Below are 24,501 nucleotides of genomic sequence, written 5' to 3' on the forward strand. Positions count from 1 at the left end.
GAATGGAACATTAAACTTAAGCCGTAGTTTTAACCATGTGCATGCATTTTGGACGAATTCACATCCTCAAGGGAGAGAACGGTTCCAACTTGGTGCTGCCAAGTGCTTTGCTGGTGGGAATTGAAGGCACATTATACAAATATTCGTCAATATTAAACTAGAGCCGTGGTAGCCCAGTTGGTAGAACGCTTGCCTCTCACTTTGAGGTCGCAGGTTCGAATCTAGCATAGGCCTAAACCAATGATTGACGAATTTGTTTTCGAATTCATGTTTAGATCATAAATGATTATCAAGTGGTCAGCGGTGAAGGAAAACATCGTGAGGAAACCCACATTCCCGAAATGTGCATTTTCGGAGGTATTTGACCTAATCTGTATTGAGCTGATTTTCCCTTTGCGGGTTTTACGGTCAGATAGGCAATCGCTTCTGTAAAAAACCAGACCTGTCAAATCTTCAGGTTGGGTAAGCGGACCCCGTGATAAAACCGGATAATACATACATACATAAACTCACGCCTATTTCCCACCGGGGCAAGCAGAAACTGTACAATTCCATTTGCTTCGATCCTGACACATTTCTCTTGCTTTATCCACATTCATACACGCACGCCGGTTCAGTGTAGATCGTATTCAACCTTTTCTAAGGACATCTACAATTTGGCCAATCTAAGTCCTTCTAGGTCTTCCTATGCCAGCCGTAACATCAACTTTCGCTTTATATACCGCTTTCGCAACTTTGGAACATCCATTTATACTATTCACAAGTTACATAGACATTATAAGCAATCCCTGTTCGATTATGAAATGCAGAAAATGCAATGCAAAAAAATGCCAATCTGTGCTTCTTCTTCTTTGCGAGTCGATGGCGATCGAAGCTAAATTTTTGCTGACCAATAATTGGCCACGCTTACGGCATTGTCAGTGGCTTCGATCGGTGGGGATACCTGGTTGATGGTTGCTATGATTGCGACTGTGGAGTATCACCACAAACTATGGCTCACCTTTTGTGCTGTCCTAAGTGCCCTAACACCTGCACTATTAAATACCTGTACGAAGCCACTGACAATCTGTGCTAATATGCGATAACTACCGCATACGATAACGGCTATCTCCTTAACATCAGTATTCAGAATAAAATCGGAGAAATAATTTCTTGTTACATACTTAAATTACAAGATTGGGTTTTGGGTTAATTTTTTTTTCAGTTATTATTTATTTATTTATTTATTTTACTATTTATTATCTTTTTTTGCGGAATAGTGGGCCAAAATCTACATCTGATTGGTACCCATAGGATCGGCGACGTCGAGGCAGACCACGGCGACGGTGGAGGGACGAGCTAGACGCCTTCCAGAACACCTGGCAGGAGGATGCCCAAGGTAGGGATGGTTGGAAAGGGGGAAGTCTTTGCCCAGCAGTGGGAAATTAATTAGGCTATAGAAAAAAAAAATATCTTAGCTTACCTTGCACTGTGGAAACTGCTCCGGCGGCCTGCTGACTCGCCAGCCCAGCAGGGGGGGTATACAAACTAACGCGCTCATCAGCCACACCGCCGCTATCATGAGCGCCGCACGCGCAGGCGTTCGCTTCTTTAGGTAGTCCACGGCCTGGGGAAGGAGATAATTTGGTCAGTTTATTTTTATTGTTTTTTTTACAATAACATAGATAACATAAATTGCCTATATACGTTCCATTTCTGCGCACAGGCCTTCCAAAGCACGGAATCACCTTACTTTTTCCTACGAATAAATAATAAGTCAGGAAGAGTAATTATGAACAAACGCCGGCGAAATATTGGCCCCACGACATTCTAAAAGGTCGTAAATCCATAAAACCAATCAGTAGCGATTCCGTGACGCGCTTCATTGCGACAAGCGCTGTGATTGGTTTTCAACAGGCATCGTAATAGAGGTTGGTCCGTGTGTTTCCGGGGTTCTCAAATCAAGGATGTTGTTATGCAATGCATGGGTGAGTATAAGTAAAAAAAATGGACGAAACTAATGATGGATTTAATAATTTTCAGTGTTTTGTATTTCGGATGAGGCGTGTTGCTGAATTATGTATTCAAGTATATATTATTATATCGCATGTTTTGTGTTTTGAATTAATTGGTATTTAGTAAAAACAACTATTCAATACTTCATTTTTTTACTTGGATGATATATAAATATAATTACAATGTGACTTATTATTTACTATTTATTTACTGGAATACGATGGAAGCCGATTATCCTCTCTTCTTTCGTAACGAACTGCTTTTATCCATTTTTGCAGTTGGTTTTCATTTTTGGGGAAAATAAAAAAGGAAATTTCGATAAGATTAAATAACAGAAATACTTATATTTTGCTGGAAATTGTTAGTATTACTTGTCTGCATAGTATTACAAATTATAATTTATCTGAATTAAGCTAGGAACTTCTTGAATAATGCGGATCAATGTACAATGTGTTTACGAGAACAGAAATGTTATATTTACCGATGATAAGTTATTCCAGTTAACTTTTTGCTGAGCTTTTTTCGTTTCCTACACCAACTAACTACACATGACGACATTTTACATAATATTCCACTGCTTTTTCCATAGAAATATACCATAAATCGAGCAATGGCATACGTCAGTGACGGCGCGAGGCAGATTGAAGTAGGTGCGAGTAGTCTTTTTAAGCCCCGCCCACTCAGTGTACATTTTAGTGGCGTCAAATTGTGAGCGTTGTTACTCTTCCTGACTTATTATTTATTCGTAGACTTTTTCGAATAACCAAGTCATTCTGTCTCATAGAGTTAGTTCCGACAGTGCGGCCTCCATAGTCTAGTGGTTAGAGCATTGGGGTCACAGTCTTTAGGACCGGGTTCGATTGCCGATAGGAGCAATAACGTAACATAACAAATACTTAATTGCACTCAAAGAAAATACAAAACAAGTAGAAATAGAAAGAGTTTAAATGATGGACAATCTCATTTTGTTTCGATAAGGTTCATAATATCTATCTTAGGAGTTCGTATTAACTGTAGCTGCAATTTGCCAATTAGGAGTCGAAGTGGTCGCCATAGCCGAAATCGGTCGGAGAGATCATCATCAGCTCCAATTTGTCTTTTATTATTTGTGGCTCTGCCCACAATACATAACATTACTCACACTGAGTTTACGTTATTTATTTATTTCAACTTCAATACACTATCAATACAGTAGTAGCTACAAAGAATAATTACACAAACACAAATAACATTCACTCACTCAGTACATAAAATACATAAATTAACCCATCGGAATTCGCTCAGACTACAAACAAAGATATCAATACTCTCTGCCACACTGTTATGTATGTGTAGGTATCAATGTTATTTAAAGTAAAAACTTAGAAACCTAAACATACATAAAATCCTCCCGAAACATAGTACATAATAGTTTTTGTTAGTCACAAATACTGCACAAACTTTAATGTCGTTTTTCAATTAAGTATATTTGATCAGAAATATTTTATAGTGTTTATAAAATGAATAAATAAATGAACTAAGATGATTTTCAAAAAGTAGTAAAATACATTGTTTTCCATTTACGCGGTTATTATTATAATTAAAACACAATAACGGGTTCTTACCGCATTTAAAGCAGGGATATGAGACTCCCGATATTTCGACACTGTTGCAAGTGCCATGATCACGAAATGACTGATGAGATTGGAGTGGAGTAGGTAGATCCATAATTTTCTACGGGCAGACATATCTGTCTACCCTCTTTCTTTGCCGCTTGTATATGTATTTGATATCGGAATGTTCGGAACCATCTGAACTCGCACCAAACTCACTACGACAAATCGCACTCACTGTGTCCTCACGTTTTGTCACCACATTAGGCCGTTTTAAGCTTTTTACAACATCTACCATTGGATTCCACATGCTCGATAATTTGAACGGAAGATTTCAATAGGGGAATAGTCAAATAGCCTATTTTTATTTATTTACACTCACATTTGCAACATTTATTTATAGATATATATCCATTGCGTTACAAACAAGATTCTTATCATAAAAACTTAAAACTATTTTACATTGTATTACATACATTATATATCATTGGACAGTCCTAACTGGCATCAGAGAAAACTTTCGTAGAAAGTATATTTATTCGGTAGGTAACATAGTTTTGAAACGTCAATTTTTACATAACGAACGTCTCATCCGCCTAAAACTACTGCAGCTTCTCACAACCTGTATAGCCGGGGAAAAGAAGCTGCAAGAAAAACCTCGGCACTATCATTTATTGACTAGGTGGTCAAGCAGCATATTGTATAGTGTACGTGGCGCATTCCCTTGGCCCTTCCAATCTCTTTCTTCTACTCCCCGGTATCGGAGTCCTGCTGCCGTGAGCGACTCACCTAATATTCATCATAAGTCAAAACTCAGAATATGCGAGCTATAAGGTAAATCGTTTCTTGCCAATACGTTACAGAATCTATCGCAATCACTCATCGCCAAACGTCTAGTCATTATTGAGATTAGAATGGGTATAAATATGAATAGAATACATTAGCCCTAATGTATCTGTTTATTGTTAAAGCCCGAAGTCTCCCTTCGTCGTTCCCTCACTGCTGAGGATCGCGACCACAGGTCATGGTTTTCCACTCGGTACGGCTATATGCTGCGTGGACCGCCCTCTGTATGCTGCCGCCCACCGTCTTCTTTAGGATGTCAGCAGATAAACAAACACCGCAACCAGAGTTCTGAAACGTCACCGTAATCCTTCTTTCTCTTTTCTGACGCATAGCGTCGTCCTTTTTTCTTTCCTAGAAAGTTCCACCCGAGATTATTCGAGAAAAGAGTCTACTATTCTGGTACGAGACCAAAGGGTATATAAAGAGCGGGAAGAGAAAGGAGAGCCAGTTCAGTTTCTAAAGCGATCGGAACAAGAAGAAGTGAAAAAGTGAAAGTAAAGAAAAGTGTTAAGTGCAGTGTCAAGTGCAGTGTTAAGAGCAGTGTTAAATTCAGTGTTAAGTGCAGTGTTAAGCGCAGTGTTAGTGCAGTGTAGTGTTTCGTGAAATAAAGTGAAGTGATGGTGACGGAGCTAAACCGCGAAGCCCTGTGTGAAGGCTGTGCCGTGTGTATAGTGAATAAATTAGTTCCTCCTTGGACTCATTGAATTTTCTTCCAATCCCGAAACTTACTTCCAATATAATAACAATATGTATGCGTGTATGCACGTCTGTTGCCACTATAATACGATGCGGCTCACCACCTATCAACGTGTGTCTAACAGAAAGCTCGGTAAGGTGTGGGTACTTTTGTGAGTAGTTCAGCCCCATACCCATATGGAGCCATGTTTCACCACGCTGCTCCACTGCGGGTTTCTTATTGGTAACTAATATTGTAATGAGCATAATATCAATTCCCGTCATCCCGTAACGGCCGAAGCGTTGGCCTCGCACAAGTATGGGATTGTTTCCTATGATTTATTGTCCGGTCCACATCTGTCAAATACACTTGCCTTAATGTTAAGGACATAGGTTTTACTAGATGTGCCTTCCAATATTCAGCACTTATCACTATCGGCCCAGTAGGGTCGATTAATATTAAATAAAACACACATTACGCACACTTTTATATTGAATGATAAATATACTTTACTTTATTGCACTTAACAACTAGTTACATCACAAACATGATACCTATTCTAGTATTCTTTTGTTGCGACCCTTATTTGAGGTTCTTTTTTAATAAAAATTAAACAATAAACCATACTGCTGTTTGTACGATGAACGAACTAAAGAGATTGGTACCGAGACAAAGCTTATCAGTGGTTTACCTAACTATGTAATACTTTAATGAAATAAAAAATTAAAAAAGAACTCAAATATATTCGTCTCGATTGTCCGGTTCACTCTACGAATTTTTACACCAAATCTTTTTCCGTGTACGCTGTGAGACTGTGGAATTCTCTGCCTGCCACCCTCTATTAGACAAGCCAAATCCTTGCACATTTTTCAAAATCTTCTTCGTTATTATTATGAACGTCAGTGTGGTTACTCATAAATTATTATTTTGTGTGTACTATTTATATAAGTAGGTATATATGTTAGGTTATGTATATAGGTTAGGTATATATTTATTTGCATGTATTTTATTGGTAAAATTGTACTTTATTGGTAATAAGTTGTACTTATAGTTTGTACCCGCAATCTTTCAATTATTATTTTTTACATTTTACCTCACCTTATGGTTGCCTGGAAGAAATCGCTTTAAGCGATAAGGCCGCCATTTGCCATGTACTTAATTAAGAGACTTTTTGTAATTATTTATTTTTAGTTTGGTGCAATAAAGTGTATTTGTATTGTATTGTATATTCCTCTCAGACGACGCTCTGAGCCGAGGTTCGCGCCCAACTGCACCCTTAGGTCTGCTGTCTTAAATTTTGTGCCAGGTGAGAGCCCCCATTTGTCAGGCCAAGTAGTGAGTGAGTCTGCAGTAAGTCATGTCAAAAAAAGAAGAACCGGATGTGTCGAGAAGTAATGAAAGTAAAGGTAGTAAAAGGTAACAGACAAACAATTTTGCTTTTATGATAATAAATAATATGCATTAAATAATGATACTATTCCATTCATTACAATCCCTAAAATTGCTGCGTTTCTAAAAATTACTCGAGACGTAACTCTATTTCTGTAAATAAAAGTTTTATTTAAGTATAAATAAAATTTTCACAATTTTTCTTATATATCGCGTGGGTTGTGAGGTGGATTACCAACCTCAGCAACCCTGGCGTCAGGGTTAACATTGAGCTGCCAAAAGCTCCTGACACGGCTCATGTAATGGCAACATACTTACATCAGTAAGTAATAACCGGGACCAACGGCTTAACGTGCCTTCCGAAGAACGGATCATCTTACTTTTGGACAATCAGGTGATCAGACTGTAATGTCCTAAGCAAATTAGGGATCACGAAGTAATTTTTGTCCCCACCGGGATTCGAATCCAGGATCAGTAAGTAGTAACCGGAAACAACGGAACGTGCAGTTGATTGTGAATAGCTTGTAATGTCCTGAGCGGAATCATTAAGTGAATACATCATCATCAGCCCATTAACGTCCCCACTGCTGGGGCACGGGCCTTCCCTATGGATGGATAGGGAGATCGGGCCTTAAACCATCACGCGGGCCCAGTGCGGATTGATGGTTATTAACGACTGCCTATGCAGCCGGGACCAACGGCTTAACGTGCCTTCCGAAGCACGGAGGAGCTCGAGATGAAAACTTTTTTTTTGTGGTCACCCATCCTATGACCGGCCTTTGCGAAAGTTGCTTAACTTCAACAATCGCAGACCGAGCGCGTTTACCGCTGCGCCACCGAGCTCCCCAAGTGAATACACAAAATCACAATTGAAATAATACCTTTAAGTATCTGCAAATTAAAAAACAAGAAAGTAATGTTCTTATTTCAAAAATTGCATATTTCATAAACTGGTCACATCCAGTAACTATTCTAAATCACTAACACTGGAATAGTTTTCTGATCCACTACAACCACGATATTGTATACTGACAGAAACATGCGCCCTTCTAGATGATATTAGAGGAGCCATTTGTTAAGTATTTACTAGGTATATAGGTTGCTAGTGACACCGTAACGAATACTGAAGGGAATGATTCAGCTCATGGTTCTGAGTTATTATCAAATGGAATTTTCCGTCGCACAATTCATGCACACGCATGCACACACACACACACAAGCACACACACACGCACACACACAAGCACGCGCGTACCACTGATATACGTACTGGTCTGCCCCTACTACTTTAATTAATACGTGGTTAACATAATATTGTAAAGTATTGTAAAAGAGCTGTTGTTAACCTGCATAAAGATGTAAATAAAAATAAATATATTTTTTAATTACGTATATTATAATTTTGCGATACAAAGGTCCACTTGATATTCACTCAGAATAATGAGGTGTACTATCCCCCTCAGTAGTCGTTACGATGTCACTTAAACCCTGTACAAGTACGTAGATGCAGCCATACAAGTACGTGAAGCTGTTAGTGACACCGTAACGAATACAGTTGAGATTCTGAGTTGAAATCAAGTGGAATTTCCAGTCGGAAAATTCATGAAAATTTAAGCGCTTTTTAAAATTATTTTAAGTGCCTCACTTTTGAGACGAACTACTTTTACACTTGATCAACACAGAATCCTGGTCTGAATCACTCCGAATCTGTTACGATTGATTTGTTTATTTTTTGTTGTTGTTTTGATTTGTGTTGTGTTGTGTGTGTGTTGTATATGTGTCTCTAGGCACTTTTATCCGACACACTTCTCTTCACGCTACTGTCTCGTAAGTACATTATTATTGAATTATAAAACTATTATATACTAGCTTTTGCCCGCGATTTGGTTCGCGTGGCGTGTTATAAAAAAGAGATCTTTGTGTTCAAGCATCTAACTTATGCAGTTTAGATTTTTTCATACAAAAGGATTTTCCCGCTAATTCCCGTTCCCGTGGGAATTCCTTTCTTAGTGCACCTCAGTACCTAAGCTACGTCCCTTCCAAATTTCAAGTGCCTACGTTTTGCCGTTTAGGCTGTGCGTTGATATGTCAGTCAGTCAGTTTCTCCTTGTATTTATTTATTTATTATGGTACATCAACAGCAGTACATTCACAAACACACAATATAAAATACACATAGGAAAAGTTCCAGACGCACGCAACACTGATAATAAAAAGTATATACTAAAGTTAGCTTAAAAAGAACAATAATTGAAAATAAAATTTAAAAAAGAAAAAACATAAATCGTCTAATGCAACACAACAGCGTTTAAATGGTATGAAAAAATCAAACGAAGACTAAAACTATTGCTGAATAAAACTTAACTTATAAACTTATTTACAGTGCACGGTAAAACTTTTTAAGTTTGTGATGTACTATACTAAACATGATATATATATAAAAAAAAGGCCACATCCAGAGTACCTTAAACCAGCGAGCATGCATAAAGTCTTTAATGAGAGAGGAAGAAGCTAAAGTGGTGTGTCAGGATCGAACCTGACATCACAATGAGATAGAGTTCTTCCTACTGGGTTACTAGAGCTCTTCTTCTTCTTATCGTGTGGGTTGTGAGATGGAATACCGGCCTCATCAACCCTGGTGTCAGGGTTATGATCGAGCCGCCAAATGCCCCTGACGTGGCTCATGTAACGATTACTCACTTACATCAGTAAATAGTAACCGGGACCAACGGCTTAACGTGCCTGCCGAAGCACGGATCATTTTACTTTCGGACAATCAGGTGATCAGCCTGTAATGTCCTAACCAAACTAGGGATCACAATGTGATTTTTGTGATATGTCCCCAACGGACATAGACTACTCTGGGCGCCATCCCACTCGCGTCAGACAGAGTACTGCGGGGCGGAAGGTAAGAGGGTAACCACTTCCCTATTTTTCCCTAAAAAAGTAGCATGGAAAAAGCTGCACCGACAAGAGCGTGGCTCTTAAATTGATGATGATGATGATGTCCCCAACGGGATTCGAACCCGAGGCCTCCGGGTCGTGAGTCCAACGCTCAACTACTGGACCACAGAGGCGTTTAATGATCAAAAGTAATAATTATAAAGTCTTATCACTCTCCAATTATGACATGAAATTGTGAAATCCGATCAAAATAAACGATAGAATTGTTTCCTTCCGAACTGTTAATGAGATAAATTATTATTATCGTGTGTTATTCATGAAACAATTAACAGGAGATTATGACACCTCTACAGATAATAACAGCGTATCGATTCTGATACTATAACATTAACATAACATAAGCTTACGACTATACCCCATTGACGTAGTCTGAGGTACATCCATCGCAAGATGAACTAAGTACCCACACGTCACCGAGCTTTCTGTTAGACCACCGTGATAGGTGGTGAGCCGTATCGCCGTCTATAATGGTCGAGCCAACTGTGTTGAAAACTGTACTTAAGATAAATTTATCAATTCGTTTTCGTCACTCGATCATTCTAGACGGCGATACGGTTCACCACCTATCACGTTGGTCTAACAGAAACCTTGGTGAGTTGTGGGTGTGTGGCACTTAGGATAAACTGTTTTTTTTTTTTAAAGAAGCGACTGCCTGTCTGACCTTCCAAGCCGCGAAGGGAAAATCACAATACAGGTTAGGTCACATATCTCCGAAAATGCATTTCTCGGGAATGTGGGTTTCCTCACAATGTTTTCCTTCACCGCTGAGCATGTGAAAATCATTTATGAACCAAACATGAATTTGAAAACAAATTCGACAGTGATTGGCACAGGCCTAAGCCTGTGCTGGATTCGAACCTGCGACCTCGCCGTGAGAGGCAAGCGTTCTACCCACTGGGCTACCTTTACATTAATCTTTTTAATCTAAGTATTACGATTTCGTCCACAACAGGCACAGAATACAATTTCAGCAATTTCGTAAATGCGCCACCGAGTTTGAGAGTTCCTCAAATGCGTTTAAAATTTAACCGTCGCGGGTGATGTCGGAAAATAGACACATTTTGACATGGCTGTTTTTGCATGGCACATTTTTTCTTGCCATAGTAAGTCTGTTTTTATAAAATTTTACCTCTTTTATAATAGTTTATTATTCATTAAGGCCAGGCGCGCACTACGAGTTTTTCGCCGCGCGGCAGAAAAGAGCAGCGGCATAATGTCGCACTGTAATACTGCGCCGCTGCGGTGGCACTGCCGTCAAGTGCGCGCAATACAATTTAAAACTGTTTGGTACAGAATTACAGTGCGACATTATGCCGCTGCGTTTTTCTGCCGCGCGGCGAAAAACTCGTAGTGCGCGCCTAGCCTTATTGCCTTTGTTTCTGATAATGACTTTGTCTTTGGTCTTCTTGTAAAATATATTGCTGCTTGCACGAAAACCGTTTCTGTAATTGTTAGGTCGCCCATAAAGTCTATGTACTTAAACTCCAATGTTTTATCGAAAAATAACAATGCACGTGAGGGGTCGATGTCTAATTTTCAGCCACGCAGTGAAAGGGTTAACCTTAATACTGTTTCTGCGCACACGCGGCGTATTCGCCGAGTCTGGGCCGAGACTTAGGTATAATTTGTAGACCTACTATCAGCGTAAACGTTTCACAATTACAGCAATTTCAGCAAGATTTCGACCGTATGATTCCTAAACTGTCCATTCACGGCCCATTTCCGAAGCCCCGAAATTGTAGTTGAACCGTTACATCTTTAACAATTATTTTATTTATTTATTTTATTTAAGTTTATTTGGGAAACAAACAGATGTGTTTTATAACAGATTTAAATAAGTACATATAAGTAGCTTAAAAGCAAAACAGTTTCCACAAATAATTTATGCAACCTCTATGGAATTATTTTCAAGTTTTTCCGTGTCGTAAAAAAGCAATTCCATATAATGATCACAATATTTTTTTTATATTTGTATGATTTTGAGGTCAATTTCCAATCACACTTTTTATTTCTCGTGTGGGTAAGGTAGTTGAGCGATGGGCTCACAATCCGAAGGTCTTGGGTTCTAGTCCCTGTGGGGATACTTCAAAAAAAAAACATCTTTGACACTGTCCCTGGTTTGATCAGGACATTGCGGCACACCCTGATACTTCAATCAATCAATAAATAATTCTTTATTGCACAAAGGTATCAGTAAAGGACAGGTACAAACGAATAAAATAACACAATAAATACTTCATACAAACAACCTCATTTTACACAAACACCACACGTTGACGTTATCGTACACGCGCATCTGTGTGTGTGACGTCTGACGCCATACGATTGAAGACCGCAGGATGTGTCCGCTAGGCCGTATTTTGCTGAGCTGGAAATACTTACACTCCCGTCTATCGTAATTTTTCAAATTGCTGTGTACGTATACACACATATTGACGGGTATCGACTGCGCGGGGACCAGGCCGTAAAAACGCTACGGCACGCGAATAGACTCCAACCTGTCAGACACAGACTCGCCAAGTCCAACAAACTGACTCATGTGACAGGACCAACCGTGTATAACAGATTGCCTAAATAAATCGTTGACGCGCCATCATTGAAATGTTTTAAAAGTAGGCTTAAATGCTGGCTACTCGAACACACTTTCTATAGCTTTGAAGAATTTTTAACTTTAAAATTTACCGCTTAGTACTTAAGTGTATCCATCTAGTATATCTTTATTGTATCTACCTACAAAATGTAAAAACAGACGATGAGTTGCGGTGTACAGAAAAATCTGTCTATAGGTTTATGAGACACCGTTTTTTGATTGTAAAATGTTTATTATTACTTTGAATAAATAAATAAAAAAAAAAGTACCATTATTGTATTATTATATTTTCCATATGACATGTAATATAACTATTACGAAATAAATGAATATGAATATGACTAAACTATGTCTGAGGGGGTGAGGTAAACCTAGCTCAGACTCTGGTGGAGAGCGGAAGTAGTATTATTCCTTATTATATTTTTCGGACGATTCCGTGCTTCGGGGTAAACGCTAAGCAGTCGCTCCCGACTACCGTTAACCTAAGTATTATAGTCATTACATGAGCCATGTCAGGGGCCTTTGGCGGCCCAATAGTTAGGGTTGACGAGCTCGGTCATTGACCTTACAATCCACTCGAGAAAATATCAAAACTTGTACCGTAACATGTCTATAAAGCTAGAAATAACCTGGGAACCTTGGATTTACGAGTGCACTAAAATGCACGGGATGGCACACATCGCTTGCAAGTGCATGTATAAATTCTTAACCCTAACATGGCCGGGTCATAAAGATAAGGATTTAGTATCCGTATCATAAAATATTCAAAGCTTTGTAGCTGTTACATAACAGTGTTACATCCATCGCAAGATGAATTAAGTACCCACAGCTCACCGAGCTTTCTGTTATACCAACGTGATAGTTGGTGAACCGTATCGCCGTCTACAATGGTCAATAGTGATGTTGGTAATGATACCAACATAACTAAAAAATACCGTAAATATATATATTTTAATTGTACATATTATTATTAACATAAAAACATACATACAAATAGCATATACAGTTACTATGTAAGATAAAGCGAAGACCACGCTTAAAAAATAATTGTTGCTTTAAAAATAATAAAAAAGAAAAACGAAATAACATTGGAAGCAGTCCTAAAAGCATTTTGGTCCTCGAAAATGTCGGCAACTACGACTAACTTCAAAATGTGACTTGGCCATTAGCCCAACCGTCTTCACGAATATTTCTTTAAGCACTAAACTCACTCGTAGTGCTTCTAGTACATACTACATACATACATACTTGAACTCACGTCTGTAGTCCCTAATAGGGTAGGCAGAGCCGCATATGGTTAGAAAATACATTCAATATATGAAATGTTAAGAAGAACAGGATAATTTGGAATAGCAGATGAACGTAAAAATCAAATCAAGTCAAAATTTTTTCGATATGTTCCCACCGAGAAACGAATCGAGGACCTCCGGATCGTGAGCCTAACGCTCAACCACTGGATCACGGAGGTCGTCTATATATATTGCCGTCGTTTCGTCTATATATATTTTGGTTTCCACATTTTATAAAGATTGTAAATGTGTTAAAAAAACCTTTTCCCTTTTCGAAATACAAGTTGCTAAAAACGGACGTGTTTTAGTGGTTATCCCGCTTTAACCCCAAAAACGTAATCTCCTAGGGGATTCTTCAGTCTCCACCGATTAAACAACGGTTTTGTTATTTTAGTGATGTGTAATCTGCCATATTCTGGAACTGATATACCTAATTTGCACACAAATAAAATACAATATCGCTTACCAACTAATTTTACGATTACTATCACAAAAACAGACAATTCGAATAGCTAATTAGCATTCACTAAGCCAACAGCAAATGCCGCAAAACCGCAAAATTCTAGTTAAAACCAGTTATAACCTGTTATACGCAGATATAACCGAATCGAACCGGATTATTCCAGACAAACCTTCCGCCCGCGACTCCGTCCGCGTGCACTTCGGTTACTGCGCGATTTTTACCTCTCTTTCTATGCCCTTCTCGGGAATGTGGGTTTCCTCACGATGTTGTCCTTGACCGTTGAGTACGTGATAACCATTTTCGATCCAAACGTGAATTCGAAGACAAATTCAACAATCATTAGTTTATCGGTGCTGGAGCGAACCTGCGACCTCAAAATGAGAGTCAAGCGTTCTAACAACTGGGCTACCACGGCTTCGGCATAGGTACCACACCTTAAATTCATCTAAATCGGTTCAGTGGTTTAAGTGCAAAAAGATAACAAACAGACAGAATTAGGTACTACATAGTATTATTATGAATTAAACCGAATGATTCGAGATTGGTTCTCACCGCAAAGTTCGTATTTTAAACAAATTTCCAGCAGATTATTGGTTTTAATTTGAAAGATACATAAAAAGGGAAATAAAGTTGGTTTTAATTGAAAGTAACTGCGTTTGATGTTCAGTTTTGATATCTGTGTTAAATATTTTACGGTTGGTAACTTCTATTACTGAGTTTTATTGATGTTTTATTAAGACTTGATAACTCTTTATTCAAATACCTATTATGAAGAATTATATAAAAATAAATGGTACTTCTATTATGTTTACGGTGAATTTGACTTTACTGAGGGACTCTCCAGGCTAGGTTCTCAAACACAATATAGATGGCGCTGTACAGATTCAACGTGATCATTACATTGTTTTAAGTTTACGCGGTTATTGGCCCCGATTCCTGCAGACATCTCTTAATTTTACTTTAAGTTATACCTGTCATTTTCTTATCCGCCGAAAAGGAAAGGGACGGATGATTGACAGCTCTTAATTTTAGGAAGAATGAGTAAATAAATGAATAACCCGGGCGAATTTTTAGACGGTTGTTTTAGATTTGTGCTTAAAATTGACGTGTGTTCCATAAATTTTATGCTTGTCGATTACCCGTCCCTTTCCTTTTCGGCGGATAAGAAAAGGACAGATAAGATATTTAAAACACGGAGTAACACACAACTAACAGGTTTTCACCTATATAAAACAGTATAAAAATATTAAAACTTAAGCGCACTGCAAAGGTTTAAGGACATGCACAGATGCCTAAGACAGTAAAAAGACAAACGCTGACTTAAACAATAATAATAACGCTACTATCTTAATATTGAAAACTATATAACAAAGTGAAACTACAGTAACGATGCCAAAATAATTTAAGAAATATAATGCAAGTGTTATTTTATTTATTTTCAATTCTATACTTTTGCGATGGAAAATTCCATTTGATAAGAATTCAGAATCATGAACTGAATAAACCCTCTCAGTGTTCGTTACGATGTCACTAACACCATATTATCATAATTATGTATGTTCGTACACCATCATGTCGATGTAAATTTAGATCATCATCATCAATTTAAGAGCCACGCTCTTGTCGGTGCAGCATTTTCCATGCTACTTTTTCATGTAAACATAGGGCAGTGGATTCCCAAAACCAAAACAAAGGAGGCCTTATCGTTAAAAGCGATCTCTTCCAGGCAACCTTCGGTAGAGGATACAGACTGCAGTGTGTCGAACAATAACATTATGTAACATTTTCTAACTGCAGAACAGAAGCTCCGTTAAATACGTTTTGAATCAAATGGGATTTGTAATATTGGCGCTTATAGTGTTTATGTAAGTTTAGTTCATTGCAAAATTGAATGTTTATTCGATACTTAGGATTGGAATTATTTATGTTGAATGTTGATTTGACGTGTTGTTGTTGAATTATACAAACATAAAGAGGAAACGTGTGTTTATTTATGTTTGCACTGATTACCAAAAATAACGAAATGAAAATAATGACCTCCATGGTTCAGTGGTTGAGCGTGGGGCTCACGATCCGGAGGTCCCGGGTTCGATTCCGGGTGGGGACATATCACAAAAAATACTTTGTGGTCCGTAGTTTGGGTAGGACTTAACTTACTGACTTAAGTGAGTAATCGTTACATGAGCCATGTCAGGGGCCTTTGGCGGCTCAAAAGATTTGACTAGTTGGTAAATACCCTATTGTCCAATCATCTCGCCTCTTCTGTCGCCCGAGCCCGGATTCGAACCCACACACAGCGATATAAGTCACACATTCTCTGAAAAATCATGGACTTTCAGTCAATGTATCAATAATAATCATCACCAGCCCATTAACGTCCCCACTGCTGGGGCACGGGCCTTCCCTATGGATGGATAGGGAGATCGGGCCTTAAACCACCACGCGGGCCCAGTGCGGATTGGTGGTTATTAACGACTGCTAATGCAGCCGGGACCAACGGCTTAACGTGCCTTCCGAAGCACGGAGGAACAATAATAATATTTCGCAAATAATTATACTACAGTAATTATACGTACATAATTATATAAACTCACGCCTATTTCCCACAGAGGTAAACAGAGACAATGGAATTCCATTTGCATCGATCCTGACACACTTCTCTTGCTTCCTCCACATTCATCAATCGTTTCATACACGCACGCCGGTTCAGAGTAGATCGTACTAAACCAACAAACAGGATAACGGATAAAATAAGCACAATAAACTAAAAACAATCTATAATTATAACCCTCTTTTGTGTCAGTCGGGTAAACCTCCTCATAATCTGCGAGTCCTTATTACTCCTCCGTACCTGTTACTGTCATCACTTAAACTGGAAGAACTCATTACGACTTCCGAAAACTTTCCCTCGTATCTGAGGGCTTGGGGGGTCGCAGGGGGCTTCCTTGCGGGGTCGCAGGGGGCATTTTTAGGGAGTCAAAAGGGGGCTTATTATGTTGGGGTACTGATAAATTAATTATTCCTACGTGACAAAAGTTATTGAACCGCGGGGAAAGTGGTCCGCGCTCAGACGTGTGGTTTTATCACTTTCTGATTTAAAGACTCTGTAGGGAGTATATGAGCACAAGTGGTCAATTTCATGAAAAATACCTTAGAGTTTTTGGATTTTTTGCAAATATCTAGTTAGGAGGATTTCTTATCATTTGGAGGAAGCAAGTTCCGAAGTACGTAATATACGATCCCGACGACCCGATTACTCTAGCCGTAGAGGCAGATAATCAGCTCGCGACACCAAATATTCAGGACCCCGATACCGACTCCACCCGCGTGATCGACAATTTCCCTCATTCAGCGCTTATCGCTATCGACCCACTAGGATCGATTAATTCTTTCAAATATTTTTCCTCTCAGACGACGCCCTGACCCGAGGTTCGCGCCCATCTGGGCACGCTCAAGCCTGTTGTCTTAAACTTCAGCGCTCCCATTTGTCTAGCCAAGTAGTTAATGCCATCTGCTACAAATCTACAATCACGTCAAAAAAAAAAACAAAAAAAAAACGGAGGAAGCAAGAGAAGTGTGTCAGGATCGAAGCTAATGGAATTCCATAGTTTCTGCTTACTCCGGTGGAAAACAGGTCTGAGTTTATGTATGTACACATAATCTCTATTACAGAACAGAGAATGACGATTTTAGTAAAGGTACTTTAAAAAAATTGGATGCCTAGCGTAATTATACGCGTCTATTTCTTCTGATGAAGGCTACTTCCCATCGCGGTAAGCAGATGCTTTAAATACAGGATGTTAGTGACATCGTGACGAAAACTTTGAGGGATGATTCATACCATAATTCTGAGTTGATATCAAGTGGAATTTTCCGTCGCAAAATTATGGTACTAAAAAAACATAAACATTATCATGAATTTTCCGACAGGAAATTCCATTTGATATCAATTCAGAATCATGGACTGAATCATCTCCCGCAGTATTCGTTACGATGTCACTAACACCCTGTATACAACAATTTGTTTTCAACGTAATCTCAAAAAGGATTCCTTTATTGAATACTAACTACTGCATAATCTACTTAGGATGACATTTCTAGTTGAGTAGAGTTGCCCCAACTGACTCTACAATTCGCAAGCAATTTTCACTACAGTTCACCTGCATGCAAACTGCTCGTTAAATACCTATATTTGCAGTCGATTTGCAATTAAAATGCAGCCGGTCTAGTGTAGAAATATTTGGAGCTAGACTGGGAGCACAAAATAAACAATAAAACTACGAATAGAAGGGACACTCTTCGCCCCGCGCCAATAAGAGCTTGGAGTGACTTGGATTACGACACTTTAGTATAGAAAAAAGAATAAAGAGAAAAATGAAATCGAAAAAAATCTGACTCAAACGGAACATGAACTTTTTTATGTATACGAAGAAAGTAGCATGTTGTGTTTGCCTATAATTGGACGAGCACTAGTCCAGTATTTGTAAATAGGTTAAGTTACATGTAAAAGTGTTTTTGTCTGTTGGCAAACCTAATAAATAAATAAATAAATAAATAAATAAATTTCTTCCAGGCAACCAGTGGAAAGGAAACATTTATTACAATTCGGTGCGGGATAGTGCAACATCTTGTACGTATAAAATTATAAAATACTAACATTAAATAAAAACAAATAAAAATCATCATCATCAATTTACGCTCTCGTCGGTGTAGCATTTTCCATTCCAGTCTATCAAAGGCCAATTCCTTGACTTCCCTATAAGACACGACGTTAACCTTTTCTTTAATCTGTTCCATGTAAGCTCTTCTTGGTCTTCCCCTTCGTCTCTTTCCGTCTAGTTTTCCTTCTATGAAGTTTTAATGAATTCGTCGTATCTTATTAGGTGTCCAATCATCTTGCCTCTTCTGTCCTCAATAATTCTCAGCATTTGTCTCATTTCCCTTACTCTTACTAGTACTTCCTCATATATAACCCTTTCTCAACTTATTCTTTCCATCCTCCTCCAACACCACATTTCAATGGCCTCTAGTCTCTCTCTGTCCTTCTGTGTCAGTGTCCAAGTTTCACATCTATTGAGGGCTATACACCATACGAAGGTTTTGACACATCTTATTCTGATTGCTTTGGCAACGGGCACGGATAAGTGCTATAAAAAACAAAAATCATGTATAGAATGGTAACGCCCCGCACCTATTCTTATCGGACGCCGACCTCACCCCCTCTGGGTCTTACTTTAGTTTAAAATGGCCGTAAGCCGCTAAGGAGTAAGAGGGAGAGCGCACGTACGGTCACGAGCATTAATATGATATGCACTTTGAAACCATGTCACTTTAACTTTTTTGACAAATTAAACTGTAAGTCTTACTAAATGTCAAATACGTTAGTGCGACAGAGTCCTTTTTTTTTTGACGTGACTTATTGTAGATTTGCCGCAGATGGCATTAACTACTTGGCAGGACAAATGGGGAGCGCTGAAGGCTCTCAGCCGGTACAACGTTTAAGACAACAGGCCTGAGGGTGCCCAGTTGGGCGCGAAACTCGGCTCAGGGCGTCGTCTGAGAGGAAAAATATTTGAAAGAATTAATCGACCCTGGTGGGTCGATAGCGATAAGCGCTGAATGAGGGAAATTGTCGACCACGCCGCTGGGGTCGGTATCGGGGTCCAAACGACGAGAGTCCTAAAGTGGGTACATTATATTGCTCATGACTGTATAGTGTCTCGTGGTGTAACTTTTATGTCTCGCTCGCACGCACGAGGTCAGGCGTCACACACTGCATCTATGTTCTATCTCTATAAGATCTAAATAATTTATGCTAACGAATAAGAACTTGGCACTAAAGTAAGTTCTCCTCTCAGCAATTTTATCTGACAATTGCATGGAACATGCAGAGCACTACTGTCTTCACCATAAGGGCACAAGGGGCCCGTGCCCAGGGCCCCCATTCTCGGGGGCCCCGAAGGATCCACAATTTCTCTCACACATTTATTCTCAAAACATTTTTGTCGGGCACATTACACTTTTTTCACAAATCAGGAATCTTATCAGAAAGTTAGATTTACAAGGCATATCATATACTACGCCATTATATTATCGATGACTACGACTTTTCCAAAAACCAAAAAACCTATGCTGTATTTGATTATCTATAAATGGGTTCATAGGTTCTTAGTAAAAATGTAAGTGTTTTTCTTTTTTTACTCTCCAATTAGCTTTCTTTACTTTCAAAAAGGGCCCCAAATTCTTGTGTGCCCCAGGGGACCCAGCCTAGGTTAAGACGGCGCTGATGCAGAGTAGTGCTCTGTGAATCATAATAGGCCTTTAGGGATTACAGGCACGATTTAAAACGTCTATCTATCTGTGTGTCAGTCCGTCATATTGCGTCTGAAGTCCGTTTATCTGAACCGTCGTCGCTCGGCAGCCATTTTGAAAAACGTCGAGGAGTCCTCTTTACCCTCTCAAACTTCAAAGTTAGCCCGTCAGAGTGACATCCATCAAAGGTACTTAACTGGAGGCATTGATACGCGGCTCCTGCTTAGACCTCTTGTATTTTGGTTGGGAAAATCAATTTTCAAATCAAAATCGATCGTATGAATTTAGTAAAAAATCGACTAAATGACGTAAACGTAAATAGCCTATACAGGTTGGTAGTGACACCGTGCCGAATACTGAAATGTATGATTCATGATTCTGGGATAATATCAAGTGGTGTCACGGACAAGCGCCATCTAGCGCATATTTTAGGAACCAATTATTTCGCTTTTAGTTCGTTTTTATCTCAATGTCAAGATATTTGAAAATGTAACGTAGTAACCTAAATATCAAACAATAATTAAAGCACATAATAACGGGTTCTTACCGCGTTTAAATGGGGATATGAGACTCCCGATATTTCGACACTGTTGCAAGTGCCATGATCACGGGATGATATCCCCATTTAAACGCGGTAAGAACCCGTTATTATGTGCTTTAATTATGATAATAACCGCGTAAACTTAAAAAAATGTATAAAATATCAAACAGATGTCGCTAATAACAGACGACAGTAAATAAGATTACCTAGATGGAGTGAAAGACGAAACACGGCTATTATCATCATATCATAAATAATTGTCATCTCATCATCATAAATAAGTAAGTAGTCGCTACATGAGCCATGCCAAGGGCCTCTGGCGGCTCAATAGTAACACTGACACTAGGGTTGATGGGGTTGGTAATCCACCTCACAACATACACGATAGAAGAAGAAAATCATCATAAGTTACGTTTTTAGTGTGTGATAAAGAGTTTTGTATAGACATAACAGGCAATCCCGATTCGACTATGCAATGCAATCTTCATCTATCGTGTGGGTTGTGAGGTGGATTACTAACCCCTTTTTTTGACGTGACTTATTGTAGATTTGCCGCAGATGGCATTAACTACTTGGCCGGACAAATGGGGAGCGCGGAAGGCTCTCACCCGGTACGACGTTTAAGACAACAGGCCTGAGGGTGCCCAGTTGGGCGCAAACCTCGGCTCAGGGCGTCGTCTGAGAGGAAAAATATTTGAAAGAATTAATCGACCCTTGCGGGTCGATAGCGATAAGCGCTGAATGAGGGACATCGTCGACCACGCCGGGGCTTACTAACCCCATCAACCCTGGTATCAGGGAAACTATTGTGCCGCCAAAGGCTCCTGACATAGCTCATGAAACAACTACTAACTTGCATCAGTAAGTAGTAACCGGGACCAACGGCTGATCATCCTACTTTCGGACAATCTGGTGATCAGCCTGTAATGTCCTAACCAAACTAGGGATCACAAAGTGATTTTCGTAATAAGTCCTCGCCGGGATTTGAACGCGGGACCTCCGGATCGTGAGCAGAACGCTCAAACCACTGGACCACGGCCGTCGCAATTCAATTATACTTAATATATATATATATATGTTTTTTTCATTTTTCACAATACAACTGTTGTTATAAGGAATGTACCACGCAGACTCTGTACAAATACAGAAGCTTCAGGGTGCGTGTTAACACTTTTCTACACGAGTGTATTTATTTACTGGCTGGCTTACTTTTTTTACGAAGCAAAAAGAAAGGTTACGTGTTTGCCCGCTATGTGTGTTGAATTTTGGTTTGCTCAAATTAAGCAGTTGACGTTTAAAGGTTGTTGTATTTTTCCTCCAATCCGATCTCGTCTGTCGATCCCCCCTCCTCCAAGATCCCCTTTCCTCTCTTCTCACTTCTTCTGTCACTCTCTAACTCATTCGACGTATACTCGATTGCGAGTAACGGAAGTAGTACAGAAGGTATAAAGTATAGAAACGACCTCCGTGGTCCAGTGGTTGAGCGTTGGGCTCACGATCCGGGGGTCCTGGGTTCGATTCCCAGTGGGAACATATCACAACAATTACTTTGTGGTCCCTAGTTTGGTTAGGACATTACAGGCTGATGACCCGATTGTCCGAAAGTAAGATGATCCGTGCCTCGGAAGGCACGTTAAACCATTGGTCCCGGTTACTGCTTACTAATGTGAGTATGTAGTCGTTATATGAGCCATGTTAGGGCTTTTTAATTTAGGTATAAGTTTCTATGTTCGTTTTCCATGTTCCTATATAGAAAATATTTCGTGTGTACGTTGACTTTTGATGTGATATCATTATAATGTATACCTATATATGTAATCCGTGTCTGTGGTGTCCTAAATAATAAATGTTTCTTTTTTCTTCCTTTTTTTGGCGGCTCAATAATAACCCTGACACCAGGGTTGAAGAGGTTGGTAATCCAGCTCACATCCCACGCGTTTTAAGAAGACTCATCAACATTTCGTAGCCAAGCCCATACGACAAAGTAAAACAAAACACTGTCGGGCCAAATAAACACTAGTGACCAAGTTTACTCAACAAGCATTGATTGTCCATCCCAAGTTTGTTTACCGCCGAACTGTTTATTTGACTCAGGGAATTCCTCACAATTCCTCAGAGAATTCCTCAGAGACAACGTAACGGACGAAATATTCAAAAATTAGTGGAACGCAAAATTGTTACATTCCTGAGTATATTTGGGCCGGTTTGCCGAGCGCTTAGAAATGAAGAACTGTCCAGGTCACTTACCCCAATCTATACTTATAATAAATCTGTAGAGAGGTCAATTCTGTACATTAAATATTTTTTCAAAATAACTATCAGGGGGTGATAAGTGGTCGATACTGATGCCAAAAATGCAATCAGTAAAATTTTTGTCTGTCTGTCTGTCTGTCTGTCTGTCTGTCTGTCTGTCTGTATGTTCCTTATAGAAACAAAACCTACTGGACGGATTTTAATGAAACTTGGTACAATTATTCTTCACACTCCTGGACAGGTTATAGTATACTTTTCATCACGCTACAATCAATAGGAGCAGAGTAGTGAAGGGAAATTCTTTTGTATGAAAAATCTAAACCACTCAAGTTAGACGTTTGAAATTTGGCATGCAGGTACCTTAGATACCGTAGAGGTATACTAAGAAAGGAATTCCCGAAAATCCTACGGGAACGGGAATTAGCGGGAAAATCCTTTTGTATGAAAAATCTAAACCACTCAAGTTAGACGTTTGGAATTTGGCATGCAGGTACCTTAGATACCGTAGAGGTGTACTAAGAAAGGAATTCCCGAAATTCCCACGGGAACGGGAATTAGCGGGAAAATCCTTTTGTATGAAAAATCTAAACCACTCAAGTTAGAGAATTGAAATTTGGCATGCAGGTACCTGAAGTACCGTAGAGGTGCACTAAGAAAGGAATTCCCAAAATTCTCACGGGAACGGGAATTAGCGGGAAAATCCTTTTGTATGAAAAATCTAAACCACTCAAGTTAGACGTTTGAAATTTGGCATGCAGATACCTTAAGTACTGTAGAGGTGCACTAAGAAAGGAATTCCCGAAATTCCCACGAGAACGGGAATTAGCGGGAAAATCCTTTTGTATGAAAAATCTAAACCACTCAAGTTAGACCTTTGAAATTTGTCATGCAGGTACCTTAGGTACCGTGGAGGTGCACTAAGAAAGGAATTCCCGAAATTCCCACGGGAACGCGAATTAACGGGAAAATCCTTTTGTATGAAAAATCTAAACCACTCAAGTTAGACGTTTGAAATTTGGCATGCAGGTACTTTAGTAAACTTAAAGCTTAGTTGCAACAGGATATTACAAAATTCCCACGGGAACGGTAGTTAGCGGGAAAATCCTTTTGTATGAAAAATCTAAACCACTCAAGTTAGACAATTGAAATTTGGCATGCAAGTACCTTAAGTACCGTGGAGGTGCACTAAGAAAGGAATTCCCAAATTCCCACGGGAACGCGAATTAACGGGAAAATCCTTTTGTATGAAAAATCTAAACCACTCAAGTTAGACGTTTGAAATTTGGCATGCAGGTACTTTAGTAAACTTAAAGCTTAGTTGCAACAGGATATTACAAAATTCCCACGGGAACGGTAGTTAGCGGGAAAAAACATTTGTATGAAAAAAACAAATCTAAATAAAAGGAGAAACTGACTGACTCAGTGACTGACATATATCAACGCATAGCCTGAACGGCTAAACGTAGGCATTTGGAATTTGGAAGGGACATAGCTTAGGTACCGTAGAGGTGCACTAAGAAAGGAATTCCCGGAATTCCCACGGCAACGGAAATTAGCGGGAAAATCTTTTTGTATGAAAAATCTAAACCGC

At 39.2% G+C, this 24,501-nt stretch overlaps 2 protein-coding genes across 5 annotated transcripts in view; one reads left to right on the top strand and one right to left on the bottom strand.

The window, feature by feature from the left end:
• Positions 1–24,501, top strand: part of LOC126377107 (TGF-beta-activated kinase 1 and MAP3K7-binding protein 1-like) — a 558,148-nt gene that overhangs the window by 371,540 nt on the left and 162,107 nt on the right. Inside the window, exon 8 of one of the 2 annotated variants that reach the window (XR_007567789.1) lies at positions 3,693–3,837. The exons of the other annotated variant lie outside the window; for it this stretch is intronic. The gene's annotated coding sequence lies outside the window, so the exon portion shown is untranslated. Of the gene's footprint in view, positions 1–3,692; positions 3,838–24,501 lie in introns of those variants that run through there. 2 annotated transcript variants of the gene reach the window in all.
• LOC126377061 (alpha-2Db adrenergic receptor) overlaps positions 1–24,501 on the bottom strand; it is a 595,604-nt gene that overhangs the window by 293,001 nt on the left and 278,102 nt on the right. For all 3 annotated transcript variants that reach the window (XM_050024692.1, XM_050024693.1, XM_050024694.1), the window contains one exon: positions 1,463–1,606. In XM_050024692.1, the coding sequence (XP_049880649.1) occupies positions 1,463–1,606 (144 nt within the window). The remainder of the gene's footprint in view (positions 1–1,462; positions 1,607–24,501) is intronic.

This window comes from Pectinophora gossypiella, chromosome 22, assembly GCF_024362695.1.
Source record: "Pectinophora gossypiella chromosome 22, ilPecGoss1.1, whole genome shotgun sequence".
Lineage (NCBI taxonomy): Eukaryota > Metazoa > Arthropoda > Insecta > Lepidoptera > Gelechiidae > Pectinophora > Pectinophora gossypiella.